The sequence below is a fragment of the Nilaparvata lugens genome, chromosome 11 (assembly GCF_014356525.2).
Source record: "Nilaparvata lugens isolate BPH chromosome 11, ASM1435652v1, whole genome shotgun sequence".
Lineage (NCBI taxonomy): Eukaryota > Metazoa > Arthropoda > Insecta > Hemiptera > Delphacidae > Nilaparvata > Nilaparvata lugens.
Genome location: NC_052514.1, coordinates 42818813 through 42835232, shown reverse-complemented (window position 1 = coordinate 42835232; position 16420 = coordinate 42818813). Strand labels below are relative to the sequence as shown.

The following is a 16420-nucleotide window of genomic DNA, read 5'->3' as shown; positions in this document are numbered from 1 at the left end:
GAAAGATAATAAAACAAATATGTGAATGGAAAAACTATTGACTAATTTATGATAAAATTTATGATAATTTTATACTAATTTTATGATAAAACTAAATTCGTAGTGTTGTATTGGTTGAAATGAATCTGGTCATTTAAACTATACTGGGAATTTTCGCAGTTGTTATTTCTAAAGCCTCTAGAATATTCAAAGATCTGCCTTTGTTATTAACATGCAGAAACTCAACATTCTCCTTAACTGTGAACTTGTGATTATTTGTTATCAAAGATTGTTTCAGAGATTGATAATGGTGTAATAACCGAAACCGGTCTTTCTAAGTATCAAGAAATCTGTGTTTTTTGACAATTTCTTAGTCTTTTTCATTCAATATGAATAATTACAACAATATCAACTTCTCAACTACAGACAAAAAGTTCAATATAAGTGGATAGTATGCAACGAATAACCACAACACATGCAATGCATATAACAAACAACTACTATGCTTTACGTGACCAGTATGCAATAAATAACTCATAATCCCAAAAATCTTGACAACACAAAGCATGCACAAAGTGAAGATGAACTAATTGCTGTAATTGTGTGTTTATTCGAGAAGAGAAGCTGCGATGAATCTGAAACGAATCTGAGAAACAGGGCAATGTCATACAATGAATAATATCGAAAACAATCATATTTCATTGTAGCAAATGGCTGTGATTGTGTGCTTATTTGAGGAGAAATGCTGTGATGAACCTGAAACATTTTTGAGAAACAGAGCTATGGCATACAATGAATAATATCGAAAACAATAATATTTTATTGTAACAAATAGCTGTGATTGTGTGCTTTTTTGAGAAGAGAGGCTGTGATGAACCTGAAACATTTTTGAGAAAAAGAGCAAATTGGATACAATGAATAGTATCAAATACAATAATAATATGTTATTGTAAAACAGTGAATACTATTAATATTAGTAACTATTTAAATGCACACAGTAAATATTTGTGAATGTGTGTACACTTGGGAGGAGAAACCACGACGAGCCTAGAACTTACTCAAGAAACAGAACAATTAAATGAATGTTGATAGAAGGTTATGAATTACAACTTGGACTTATCACTAAACTCAACTAAGACACTACCTGAAACAATTATATTTATTAGAGAACCATTGAATTTATCAAGAATATCTCCATTTATTTTGAAGGGTTTAACTCATTACTGAACTTGACTTAGGCACTCTAGGAGTGACTGTTTATACTCTAAAGTATCAATGAGAGTATCCTACTCTCAATGATAATTTAGAGTAGTAGAGACCTCTTGAATTTCTCAAGAATATCTCCACTTCCCAGCATCTCCAAGGGCGATTCACCCTCTTTGATGCAAAATAACTTGTGCACTTCCCCTACCGATAGGATAGTGTCACCTAAAAACTAAATTGCATGCAAGTTGAGACTAAAATTAGGTTAGAAATAAAATTAACCACAAGCTATCACAAGATAGCGGTGATTTTCATTCTCCCCGCCAACTAGCAAAGGCTAGAGGCTATAATTTCTCTTCCCCGCCAACTAGCCTGGTGATTTTCATTCTCCCCGCCAACTAGCAAAGGCTAGAGGCTATAATTTCTCTTCCCCGCCAACTAGCAAAGGCTAGAGGCAATACTTCCTGATCCCCGCCAACTAGCAAAGGCTAGAGGCTACACTTTACCAATATTACTTCAGTCTCAAATCTAATCTTAGATAACTAGTTTCTTAGAACGAATTCTTAACTTATTACAGCAACTAGCAAAGGCTAGAGGCTTAACCCCGCCAACTAGCAAAGGCTAGAGGCTATACTTTTCCTTCCCCGCCAACTAGCAAAGGCTAGAGGCTAACCCCGCCAACTAGCAAAGGCTAGAGGCTATCCCCGCCAACTAGCAAAGGCTAGAGGCTATCCCCGCCAGCTAGCAAAGGCTAGAGGCTTAACCCCGCCAACTAGCAAAGGCTAGAGGCAATACTTCCTCATCTCTGCCAACTAGCAAAGGCTAGAGGCTTAACCCCGCCAACTAGCAAAGGCTAGAGGCTAGACTCTACCAATATAACTTCAGTATCTAATCTAAACTTAGATCACTAATTTCTTAATCCTAATTCTTAACTCAAATAATTCTCATCCCCCCTTTCCTAAGTTTGCTGAAGGCACTACAATCAAATATTTGCATCGCCAGTCTCATAGAAAAGATCAGACCTGGCCACAGTGTAACAGTACCACCTGCTCATCAAATTAGTGCTGTACTGAGCCCGCAACCATAATGAAAAAGCCGTGAGACCACCACAAAGGGCACTGATCAGAAATGAAACATTCAACTGACACTGTAAATATCCTACAGGGACCCTAACAAGATCATACAACATCCCAGCCCTAGCCATCAGTGTTATTGGGAAGGGTTAGAAATCTATCCTAATCAACTAATAATATAAATACCAGATGTCTCATACCACATTGAATGATCCATATCTCCACTTTGGTAGTAGAGCTGCTCTCCAATGCATTGAGTAGCTGGTGGCATCTTCATGATGATCCACATGCTTCTCCATAATTGTTTGTTTCTTCAGATTCATATTAATCCTGTTGAAAGAGAAAAAACTTTGATTAATTATCCTATTCATTAATAATTGACTGTTAAACTCAAATAAAATAATTGAATATAATGTACTGTCATCAATCCTCTTCAGATTAACAAAGCATGGATTAATGAATATTTTATCAAACATTATTTATCATAAAAGATTACTAGTAGTTCTGTGAACAGTAGACCTCACGCAGAATTCTCATCCACAAGTACCCCACTGAAACTATAGACCTTATGGATATACAGCAATAGACTAGCTTCTCCACACATCTGTGTAATCACTTGTCAGCTGATTTATGACGAATAATTTATTCTATAGTCTGATTTTTACTTCAATATTGGCGTATGAAGGAGGCTCTTATTTCCTTTTATATTATACTTGAAATGCAAAATTTCCAAAAACCTTGTATATAAGTCGACGCGCATTTAAAAAAGGAATATACCTGTCAAATTTCATGAAAATCAATTACCGCGTTTCGCCGTAAATGCGCAACATATAAACATACAAACATTTAAACATTAAAAGAAATGCCAAACCGTCGACTTGGATCTTAGACCTCACTTCGCTCGGTCAATGATATTCATGACTTGATATTGAAATAGATCACAAAAAATAACTTTTAAGACTTGAATAAAGATGATAGTTTAAAAAAACCCAAAGTATGATTTCCAGTGTTTCAGTCAACTATAAGGGACAAGCCAAATGAAGCGTTTTCCAGGCGGTTTTTAACTGACAGAGGACTGATCTGTAGGACAGGGAGCTCTTTGTTTGGCTGATTATTATCAGCTGGAGTTTCAGCAGATAATCAGGCATTCAAAGAACAAAAAATTAATAAATGAGAGTTAATATCATGAAGCTTAAGTCTTGATATCTAGATGAGTATATATTTAAAGATTCTACTAACCCTTTGAAAAATATCCACAATGATGCACTTGGATTGGCTGATTATCAGCTGGAGTTTCAGCAGATAATCAGGCATTCAAAGAACAAAAAATTAATAAATGAGAGTTAATATCATGAAGCTTAAGTCTTGATATCTAGATGAGTATATATTTAAGATTCTACTAACCCTTTGAAAAATATCCACAATGATGCACTTGGATTGGCTGATTATCAGCTGGAGTTTCAGCTGATAATCAGGCAATCAAAGAACAAAAAATTAATTAATGATAGTTAATATCATGAAGCTTAAGTCTGGATATCTAGATGAGTATAAATTGAAAGAGTCTACTAACCTTTCGAAAAATATCCACAATGGTGCACTTGGATTCGATTGGTAGGCTAAGCTGTAACAAACTTGTAACGCACTTTCAAAACAAAGCAATTTTATAACATGTAGATAAACAGTTACAAATCTTAACTTGGACTAAACTAAGGCAGTACCTGAACCTACAGTATCACTAGAATTCTGTATCAATAAGAGTTTCTTGCTCTCAATGATACTGATTAGAGAACCCTTGAATTGCTCAAGAATATCTCTAATTTCAAAGTATCAATAAAATAATGATAAATAGTTGCCAATCATAGATTGAAGTTATCACTTAACTAAGGCATTACCTGGACGGCCAGGAGAGAATATTGTACTCTACAGTATCTATGAGAGTTTCTCACTCTCAAAGATACTCAGTAGAGTAGAGTAGTGGAGAACTCTTGAATTTCTCAAGAATATCTCCACTTCCCAGCATCTCCAAGGGTGATACACCCTCTTTGATGCAAAATAACTTGTGCACTTCCTCTACCGATAGGATAGTAACACCTATAATGTAAATTGCATGCAAGTTAAGACTTAAAAATAGGTTAGAAATAAATTTAACCCCAAGCTATCACAAGATAGCATTGATTTCTTTTCTCCCCGCCAACTAGCAAAGGCTAGAGGCTACACTCCTGATCCCCGCCAACTAGCAAAGGCTAGAGGCTTGACCCCGCCAACTAGCAAAGGCTAGAGGCAATACTTCCTGATCCCCGCCAACTAGCAAAGGCTAGAGGCTTGACCCCGCCAACTAGCAAAGGCTAGAGGCTTCACTCTGCCAACTAGCAAAGGCTAGAGGCTTAACCCCGCCAACTAGCAAAGGCTAGAGACAATACTTCCTGATCCGCCAACTAGCAAAGGCTAGAGGCAATACTTCCTGATCCCCGCCAACTAGCAAAGGCTAGAGGCTTGACCCCGCCAACTAGCAAAGGCTAGAGGCTTGACCCCGCCAACTAGCAAAGGCTAGAGGCTTAACCCCGCCAACTAGCAAAGGCTAGAGGCTACACTTCCTGATCCCCGCCAACTAGCAAAGGCTAGAGGCTTGACCCTGCCAACTAGCAAAGGCTAGAGGCAATACTTCCTGATCCCCGCCAACTAGCAAAGGCTAGAGGCTTGACCCCGCCAACTAGCAAAGGCTAGAGGCTTCACCCTGCCAACTAGCAAAGGCTAGAGGCTTAACCCCGCCAACTAGCAAAGGCTAGAGACAATACTTCCTGATCCGCCAACTAGCAAAGGCTAGAGGCTACACTTTACCAATATTACTTCAGTCTTAAATCTAAACTTAGATTACTAATTTCTTAATTCTAATTCTTGACCAATGTAGCAACTAGCAAAGGCTAGAGGCAATACTTCCTCATCCCCGCCAACTAGCAAAGGCTAGAGGCTTGACCCCGACAACTAGCAAAGGCTAGAGGCTTAACCCCGCCAACTAGCAAAGGCTAGAGGCTTAACCCCGCCAACTAGCAAAGGCTAGAGGCAACACTTCACCAATATTACTTCAGACTTAAATCTAAACTTAAATTACTAATTTCTTAATTCTTATTCTTAACTCAAATAATTCTCATACCCTCTTTACTAAGTTTGCTGGAGGCACTACAATCTAATATTCGCATCGCCAGTCTCATAGAACAGATCAGACCAGGCCACAGTGTAACAGTACCACCTGCTCATCAAATTAGTGCTGTACTGAGCCCGCAACCATCATGAAAAAGCTGTGGACCACCACAAAGGGCACTGATAAGAAATGAAATACTTGACTGACAACTGCAAATATCCTACGGGGACCCTGACAACTCAAACCCTATTCATGGTGATTGTCTCACTCCACAGCCATCCATAAACCACAATCAAACAGTGGCACATGTTCGTCCAGTTGTTGGCACGCGGAAATGCGATCTGCAGGTCAGTTGACTCTAACTTGAAAGCATCCATTGGACTCAGAACCAACCGGATAGAACATGGCACTGCCGAAAGGGTCAGGATGGACTGTGTCATAATAGTACCACCATAAACATCCCAGCCCTAGCCATCTGTGTTATTGGGGAGAGTTAGAAGTCTATCCTAATTTACTATTAATGTATATATAGATGTCTCATACCACATTCACCGAACCATATCTTCACTTGTGATGTAGAGCTGCTCCGCGGTCAGAAAATAGTATTGATATCTGCCCTTAATGGTTTGTTTAGATGCACAGTGATCCTGTTCAAATGAAAAAAAAATCCTGATGAATACTTATTCCATCATGATAGATAATAAAAGTTGTATAAATATTCACAGAGTACAGATACATAATTATTTTCAACTGTGTTCACTATAATTAATGTACCAAAATTTAATACAAATATCCTGTATACTCAGAAAGTGATGAGCGGGCAACAGAGCAGTCTTAAGCCCGGTCCAGACACTCAAGTTTAGCTTCAGTCTTTTGCTCAAGCAAAAGTCGGAGCATGTAAGTCGTTGGTCTGGACGGTAAAACAGATGGGTGTTCAAGCTTAAGTCGTCAAACTTGAAATGTATCGGCCGGGAATCTTCTTCCATCAAACCGTCCGTCTTTTGCCTATCCACCAAAACTTAAATCGCGTAAAAATGGAGATAGAGAAATTGTGATTTCAGATTCGGATTCAGCGCCCTCAAATTAATAAAATGCCTCGCGAGTACTTTAAAATAAGCAAGTGTTTTTTATCGATTGCATATAACGCCATTTAACCCTTTTTTTCTTTCTTCATTCTCATGATACTCTCAGAATTTGATGTTGATATTATAATTTACTATCATGATATATTAAGATGTAGGTACTATATTGTTGATAAGAATACTATCTTGAAAATTTCAATCCATTTACCGATATAATTATTACTCATCTACCGGATATAATGGTAGATTTATTTATGTATTTACTCTTATGGCTTTTATCGGCAGAGAGATCAGTAGATTGATTGATTGATTGATTGAGTACTTTATTTATGTAGATTACAATATATACTGTCTTATACACTTATATACAATAGCTTACAATACAGCAAAATTATAGATGAATTTACATGATATAGACTAAGAAAATAATTATTGAACTGTATATGATATGAAAAAGCAATTTGTAATATAATAACTATAGATAATAATTATATTGTAATGCATCTACATAAATTGGCGGTAAGTGTAAGTAGACGGAGAGTGTATGAACCAAGAAGCTTTTTCACGAGTTTTCCCCCCCTTCCCCCTCCCCCGCACCCATCCTATGTACCCCCAACCACCCCCACCCCTCTCCTGCCCCCTCCACCGCCCCTTAGAAGGAGAAGATGCTCTCTCTCTCTCTCTCTCTCTCTCTCTCTCTCTCTCTCTCTCTCTCTCTCTCTCTCTCTCTCTCTCGAGAGGCATCTACTGACAGATTTAAGTGAAACGAACTTCTGCCAGATTTAAGTGAAACGAACTTCTTACTGTCATAAATTCTAGATGTACTTGACAACTTTGGATGTACTTTTGGATGTTCTGCCTTGCCGTATTACCCAATGTCATTTCCTATCAACACTCAAGTTTATAGGTTATGTCTTGGGTTCTTCATTTTTCTCACTAAAAATTTGCACTTTCACTTCCTGAGTTCCTATTTTATAAATTTTAAAATCAAGAAATCTATTTTCAAACACAAAATAGCATTTAAAAAGCAAAAACTATAAACATTTTGGTGATAATATTGAAATGAAAATTTCACATTATATAATAAATGAAAAAAAAACATCTAATGGTAGATGTTTATAACGAACTGAGCTTGTGAGCACAAAAATAGAAAACGGGCGACATAAGACGGATGCGTGTGGACGCAATTTTACATCCGTCTTTTGCTTGAACCAAACGATCCGTCTTTTGCTTGAACAAAAGACTGATAAACTGATATATGTATTTTTTACTGATAATAGTAAACTTGAGCGTCTGAATACGGTACTTGATAGATCAGTAATAAATAAATAGTCTTATGATGGTTCCAATAGGGGATCAAATATATATGACTATCAGTTGGAACATAATAGAGCCTGAGGAGTGTTGAAAATAATACATGTCTTCGAATGGGTCAGAATATAAAGGAGTAGAATGTTTTGACCTATTTAAATGCATGCAAACTTCAAAACTCTTAGGGCGAGACCACATAAGGCAGTTTTTCATTGCCATTATAATGTGGACCTCACTATATTCATATTGAAAATTGATGACAGCCATTGAGACCATAATATTGTGTGGACTGACATGCAGTTCGCTCAAATATGAAGGTAATTTTATTCATGAAGTTCATGGTATATTCATGAAATAGAAGTATTGTACCCTTTAAAATTAATAAAATAATAAAACAAGAATAGAAATTGTAACATAACTATTACTATCACACCATTGTCAGGTTATAAACCTGATTGATGAGATAGCAAATTTATTTTTATAACCTGAAAATGGTGTGATCACTGAAACTAGTAACAATTACGTTACAATTTTTATTCTTGTTTATTTTATAAATTTGAAAGGTTACTATAATTCTATTTTATAAATACAAGAAAGTAGCCCTGAATTCATACATTTTAAAAAATCATGGTATTCATTTATGAAAGTTTTATTGGTATTTTAAGAGAATATTTGAGAATAGAAGTGAGATTCAAGGTGGTACTGAAGCTCACACTTAGGTGCTAGCTTATTATAATGGTCTACTCTCGTAATTTTTTTTAAATTTTAAGACCTACTGGTTGGAATACTGTAACATAGGGTCAAAACTTAGTGTAGCGACGAAGATATTCTCAATTTTTTAGGCGAGACCACATTCGGCGGTTTTCAGACGAGTCGGAAGGACAGGAAGCTCTCCGATTGGCTGATTATCAGCTGATTTCCAAACGCCAACCCAATCGGCTGACTCAGTCAGGAATCAGCTGATTATCAGCTAATTGAAGAGCTACCTGCCCTACAGACTTCTCTGAAAATGCCTGGGAAAATGTATAATGTGATCTTCCCCTAATAAAGCTTGAAACTACAGGATGAAGCAGAGTAAAAAACTAAATTCGTATGGCCTCGGAAGTAGGCAGTAGTCGGGCGGAGAGTCGTGTCCGGTACGCGGCGGCGCGGCGCGCTCCCAGTGTCCGATATGCAAAAATGGCGTCTCCGGTGTGCGACTTGGCGGCGCGGCGCGTTTCCTGTTTGCTATGAGATTTAAGTTTGAAGCAACCTTTGCCGCTTCACCTTTTTAATCCATGTAATGTATTTATTTATTTATTGATACAATTACACATCATATGAATACAGGGTCTGTATAATAAGTAACCGGACTGAACTCAGGAAATTTTTTATTGGCAAAATATGTACAATTTTCCATTGGATATCTTCAAAGTAGTCCCTATTGGAATCGATAACACGCTGATACCGGATTTTCAAATTCCTGAACGCTCCCTGGAAGTCGGCAACCTCTATGCTGTCTAGAGCCCTCGTCGTAGCACATTGAACATTTTCCAGAGTCCCCGAACCGCGTCCCCTTAAGTTGTCTCTTGATCTTGGGGAACAAAAAGAAATCCGGTGGTGCCATATCCGGGCTGTAAGGTGGATGTGGCAACGTCACCCTCGATTGTTTAGCCAACTGCTCGGTGACGAGCAGGCAGGTGTGCGACGGAGCATTGTGGTGATGGAGGATCCACGAATCGGCAATCCCCGGACGGACTCAATGAACTCAGGTGGTTAGTCGACGGAGCACCTCTCTGTAGTACTAGTACTAGGTACGGCCAGTACTACAGTACTACAGAGATGTGCTCCGTCGACTAACAACCCGAGTTCATTGAGTCTGTCCGGGGATTGCCGATTCGTGGATCCTCCATCACCACAATGCTCCGTCGCACACCTGCCTGCTCGTCACCGAGCAGTTGGCTAAACAATCGAGGGTGACGTTGCCACATCCACCTTACAGCCCGGATATGGCACCACCGGATTTCTTTTTGTTCCCCAAGATCAAGAGACAACTTAAGGGGACGCGGTTCGGGACTCTGGAAAACGTTCAACGTGCTACGACGAGGGCTCTAGACAGCATAGAGGTTGCCGACTTCCAGGGAGCGTTCAGGAATTTGAAAATCCGGTATCAGCGTGTTATCGACTCCAATAGGGACTACTTTGATGATATCCAATGGAAAATTGTACATATTTTGCCAATAAAAAATTTCCTAAGTTCAGTCCGGTTACTTATTAAGGTAGACGCACACAGATAGTCATCGGACGGACGGCACGCATCGGATGGATCGAACGATTAGATTTGATGCTTTGTTTTCAATTGGAATGCGCATACCCATCCGCATCTTATAGGTATGCGCACTCCAATTGAAAACAATGCATTAAATCAAATCGTCTGATCCGTCCGATGCGTGCCGTCCGTCCGATGACGATCTGTGTGCGCCTACCTTAATACAGACCTTGTATAATCGGGATAGAACAACAACAGATGTATGATCTTAAGGCTAAAAAAAACTTTCTACTGGTGATATTTTTCAAAGTTTTTCGATTTGCATACTATCAAGCTATCAAAATAGAAACTTTTTCTCAGAAAACACTTTTTCCGATCATTACTTTTTGAGATACGTGCGGCCAAAGTTTAAATTTTTGGGACAAATCATTTTAAATTCGGTAAGAAATAGATAATGAAATTTTTGAGAATCACTTCTTCATGGTTATTGTCGATTGAATAAAACAAACATTTCTGAAAATATCAATTTTTTAGAAAGTTATTAAATTTGATAAAAATGACCAGAAATAAGTGTTATTTTTGGTCATTTTTAGTAAATTGAATAATTTTTTTGTGTAGTTGAGAAGTTGATATTATGGTAATTATTCATATTAAATAAAAAAGACTAAGAAATTGTCAAAAAACACAGATTTTTTGATACTTAGAAAGACCGGTTTCGGTTATTACACCATTGTCAATCTCTGATAATCAGAGATAATGATCTCTGATTGACAATGGTGTAATAACCGAAACCGGTCTTTCTAAGTATCAATAAATCTGTGGTTTTTTGACAATTTCTTAGTCTTTTTCATTTAATTGAATAACTATCTCAAAAATTAATATTTTTAGGAAATTTTTGTTTTATTCAATCAAGAAAACTATGAAGATTTATCCTCAAAACTTTATGGATTTATCTCTTACCGAATTTTAAATCTGTCTCAAAAATTTAAATTTCATGCGCTCATATCTCAAAAAGTAATGATCTGAAAAAAATGTTTTCCTGAGAAAACGTTTTTGTCTTGATAGCTTGATAGTACACAAATCGAAAAACTTTGAAAAATATCACCAGCAGAAAGTTTTTTTCTTAGCCTCTGCACAACCTAAGATATTCAATAGATTTTGAAATAAAGGAATGCCGATAAACATGTAGAAATAATAATTATTAGCAACAATACATCCCAAAAGATTCAAATAGTTTTCTAAATCAATTTCATTTGAATGTTGAGTAATTATTGAAAACCGTAAAATATTAATTTAGGAGAGTAGTAAATTTAATAAAATAACGAATATTAGAAACTGTAAAATATTAATATAGGAGAGTAGTAGATTTAATAAAATTATGATAGATTTGCATTGATGGGAAGATGAAACATGAAAGCTATCAAATAATTCAAAATTTAAAAAATAACCTCCAAGATCAATTGAGCTATTTAGAAGAATTGTGTGAGAGTACCGGTACATTCAAGATTTTTTATTATGCTATGATAGTTATAATTCGATGTGAAAATAACCTGGAAGCTAACTAATAATTTTAAATTCAAAAAATAACCTTCAAGGTCATCTAAATTAGCCTATGAAAAATTGTAAAAAAATTATTGAAGGATCATGTAAAACTAGTGATATAATAATTGATATAATAATAATGAAGTTAATACATCTTCTAGTCAAAGTCATAAATAGAATAGAATGATAGCAATGAACCAATAATAATTTGCAATCAATGAAGAATACTTTGAAGCTATAGTATGAATGACTTAGTACAAGTTCAAATTGAATCAAATTAAAAAAAGAAAGTTTCAACTAACCTTAAAGAGTTTCTAATAAAAGTCCAAGTCTGTTCATTTTCTAATTATAATCATGAATAAGAAAATATAATAGTAATAAAGCAATAATAATTTGAAGACTACTATGAAGCTACAGTATGAATAACAGTACAAGTTCAAATCGAAAAATAAAAGTTTGAACTAACCTTAAGTGTATTAAAATTGAGGATGGGTCTCTACCTGAAGTGTTGGAAATAAGGGTTGAGAATAAGGTATTAATTTTGTAATACTATATTTGTTGCATTGACAATGGGTTTAAGCGAATCTTGGCACAAGATTTCTTTTTCCAGCCACCCCAATTATTTAACCACAATTTATTTATTTATTTTCTTGTAACATTGTTGTTAATTGGTGAATAAATTTGATTGATTGATTGATGAATTGCCGGCCAGGATAGCCGAGCCGACTAAAGGTCCATACAGATTTACGAGCCACGAGCATGAGAAATTCACTTTTTATCAGCTGATGCCAAGCTTTTTATATATGTATCTCACCGTTTCTGTAAAAATACAGATATAGTCAGCTGATTAAAGTGAATATTGCTCATGTTCCGGCCGCGTATATCTGTACGCACCTTAAAGCGTTGCACCCTTCAGTCTGCTAGTAGAGCCTGGTCGCGGGTTCGAATCCCGCAGAATCCCATCGAATAGGCATGGACGTTTGAACGTCTCATTAAATCACGCTCGCACTTTCCATTACCGGTACTCAAGCTCATGTAGGCATCATCCGCAAATAAAAAAGATATTTAGAACTCAAGTTAATTTAATATTTTTTAATCATTATTAGAGTGTAAGAACGGCACAGTATGAGAGACTACCAGAGTCACATAGCTACAAGGAAAATAACTACTAGGACTATCGGTTTAAGTTAGCAGTGAAAATTGTATCTAAAGGTGCGTACAGATTTACGCGCCGCGAACATGAGCAATTCACTTTTAATCAGCTGATTATATCTGTATTTTTACAGAAACGGTAAGATACAAATATAAAAAGCTTGGCATCAACTGATTAAAAGTGAATTGCTCATGTTCGCGACGCGTATATCTATACGCACCAATAAACGCCCCATACCATGGGATATATTTGTCTGTGAGCCTTTCTATGTTTGTATTGAATAAATAAATATTGGCATAAAGGAAATATCTTCTCATGCTCTATTTCCTCTACGTCAATATTTATTTATTCAATACAAACATAGAAATGCTCACAGACAAATATGTACGCTCTGGGTAAGAACGCTCTTGTTCTCAAATAAAGTACCTACCTTATGAGACTCATATCCGGTTGCAAAAATACTGTTGAATTGAAATTATTCTTTATGGATTCATTCATACAACAAATACCTACATCATCAAAATGATAGGGAGAGAAAAAAATAAGGTAACCTTGTGCTATTCCTTTCCCAAATTTAGATGAGGGTTACATAGTTAAATTGAGTTGACAGTTCAAATTGGAACATAAGGGGTGTGAGAGTGTAAGAATGGCACAATACGAGAAACTACCAGCGCTACATAGCTTCACGAAAAATAACTACTAGGACTATCGGCTTGAGTTAATATTAAAATTTGAAACATAAACGCCCTATACCATGGGATATCTTCTTGTGCTATTTTTTCTATATGATATAACTGAACCTATGTGTGGGACTGTCTATTCCTCAGTTAGAGCTCAGCCACGTTGGAGGAGTTTGACCTAAAAAAATATAAAACTAGTCTTCTTCTAGTTATAGTCCAGTCAAGATAAGGTTATAGAGGGGAAAGTTTGGAAGACAGTTTTTGACCCCACGCAGTTCTGTTTGGGGTAGTAAGGAGGTAAACATATCAAAAGTCCCAGCCCCTAACAATTATAGATAAAAATTGGAGGCAAACGTGTTTTTTCAAAAATGACACAGCGGGTATCTCGAAAACTAGAGAAGATATAGAAAAATCTGGTGTGGCGCACTCACAAAACTTTCCTTGCCGTTATGAAAATTGATCACCTGACGCTAGTGTTCCCGCGCATCTGAAGTCTACTATTCAAAGATCCAAGCCAGCTGGTGACAGGACAATAACGCTGGAGACACGAAGTCTGCTATCTCTTCATAGTGAATGATTCAATAGAATCAACAATTTCCAACAGTTTGCAATTCAATAATCACATTTTCTCGAATTTCGTGCTTATTTTTAATTTTGGGTGAAAATGTTACTGAACATTAATTGTAGGGATTCTCATGCTCAATCTATTCCACTCCAAATTTTTTGTTTAAATTGTATCTGAAGCCTAAAATCAAACTTTGCATAGATGGGGCGGAGCTCCTGGAATTTTTACAGATATGGGACTTGTGGCAGATGATAGAGCTTATCGATGACCATTTCAGGTATAACTTTAATCAAAATCGTTGGAGCCGTTTTCGAGAAAAACCCTGTTTTTGACAACATTTTCGCCATTTCAGCCGCCATTTTGAATTGCATTTGATCGAAATTGTTCGTGTCGGATCCTTATAGTGTAAGGACCTAAAGTTCCAAATTTCAAGTCATTTCGTTAATTGGGAGATGAGATATCGTGTACACAGACGCACATACACTCATACACACACATACAGACCAATACCCAAAAACCACTTTTTTGGACTCAGGGGACCTTGAAACGTATAGAAATTTAGAAATTGGGGTACCTTAATTTTTTCGGAAAGCAATCATTTCCTTACCTATGGTAATATAGGGCAGAGAAAGTAAAAAGTTGAGATGAATATTGTAGGAAATTATGTAAGCTTTTATTTTGTATAAAACAGTTATGATCGTAAGATACATAGTTTTTGAGCTATATGCGAGAAACCAAAAAATGGAACCTTTGAATCACTCCCACCCTCTCAGCACAAGGGGTAGGTGTGGGGACTTTTGATATGTTTACCTCCTTACTACCCTTAACAGAGCTGCGGGGTCAAAATTGTCTTCCAAACTTTTCCTTCTATACCCTCTTTTGAGCATTCATTGATTGCCTGGGCTATTAGTAGATAGGTTGAAATAAAAATCGTCATTCATAGACCAAGTTACAGCAACCATTTACTTTTCAAAAAAACATGACACTCTGGTTTGCCGGAAAAAATTGTACAAACATTTTATATATAAATAAGTGAATAATTAATATTATAAATAAATGAACAGCCAAGATTCAGTATTAATTACAAATTAATAATATCGATAAAATTGACAGTAGACGACAACATAAAATTAAGGCGATGGTTTCTTGATTCATTCCGAGCTGCTATGTATTAACACACTTTTTTCTATGTATTTAACACGACATGCAGTCAAATATCTAAGTAAATAATCAAAATCTGACTGTCAGTAAGTAAACGATTTTGATCATTTACTTAAATATTTGACTGCATATCGTGTGAAATACATAGAAAAGAGTGTGATAAAATTAAAATTGAAAACTGGTGTAGTAACACAACTAAAAGTGTTGAAACTTATGGTGAAAACCACTAAAAATTTTAAAAATTGTGATGAATAATGATCAATGAGAAATAGGTATGACAATAAATTAAATTAAAATAGATGAATCTGTTGGAACTGTCAAAATTAAAACTACAGTAGGTACTTTGAAAAGAATAAATTATCAACTCTGTAAATGAGAATATAATCATATCTTCAATATTTGAATATATAATTTTTTTTAATTTCGTCGAAAAGTAGTTTGGCATAATCGATTCAAAACTGGTAGGAAACAACGAACAGTTTAAAGAATCGTGATAAATGATAATCAATGAGAAATAGGTATGACAATAATTTAAATTAAAATAGATGAATCTATTGGAACCATACCATTGGTTCTCGGTTCATGGTCTTAATATCATTGATGTATTAAGAATTAAAACTACGAGTAGTTTGAAAAGAATGAATTATCAACTGGAAATGAGAATATAATTATATTTTATTTGCAACAATTGAACCAATATTTTTAAAATAAAAATGTATATTTATAATTTCGTCGAAGGGTAGTTTGGGAATCTCGATCATCAGTCTATCTCTTCTGGCCTTACTGGATGATCGAGAGGGATCACTGATTTTTTCTCAACATCTCTTGATAACGCTTTTCTCATATCTGAAACAGTAAACCACCACAATTAGTTATTTAGTTGTCAACTGAATATGACTATAGTTGCACCAATAATGATCAACTATATACATTTAAAATGAGACAATATAAAAACATTTAGTACCCTTTTATTCAAAACTTTAACATATTTTAACGACTAGTTTCGATCATAGGTCATTTTCAAGTTATTTAAAATATTTTAAAGTTTTTAATAACAGGGTACTAAAAGTGTTTATATTGTTTTAATTTGAATCAAGTAGACAATATGAGCGAAGTAATTTTATATTCATTTAGTGTTATTTATTTCAAATTCAAATTCTTTATTCAAAAAAAATAATTAAACAATCAAATGCATTCCAAAAATAAATACAATATTGTTTCCTAATTTCTAATATGTATTCCCTATAGGCTACCCTGTGTGGGGACACTTGAATATATACAAAT

At 35.7% G+C, this 16420-nt stretch overlaps 1 protein-coding gene across 8 annotated transcripts in view; it reads right to left on the bottom strand.

Moving 5' to 3' along the window:
* Nucleotides 1–622: 622 nt before the first annotated feature.
* LOC120353709 overlaps nt 623–16420 on the bottom strand; it is a 31890-nt gene continuing 16092 nt past the window's right edge. For 3 of the 8 annotated variants that reach the window (XR_005572532.1, XR_005572533.1, XR_005572531.1), the window contains 3 exons: nt 5938–6041; nt 3826–3886; nt 1994–2585 (listed from right to left, as the gene is read on the bottom strand). Coding sequence is in view for 4 of the 8 variants with exons in the window: in XM_039438469.1 (XP_039294403.1) it covers nt 671–856; nt 2456–2585; nt 3826–3876; nt 5938–5942 (372 nt within the window). In the remaining 4 variants the exon portion in view is untranslated. Of the gene's footprint in view, nt 857–1993; nt 2586–3825; nt 3887–5937; nt 6042–12043; nt 12065–16420 lie in introns of those variants that run through there. The other 5 variants (XM_039438468.1, XM_039438467.1, XM_039438469.1 and 2 more) reach the window with 4 other exon arrangements.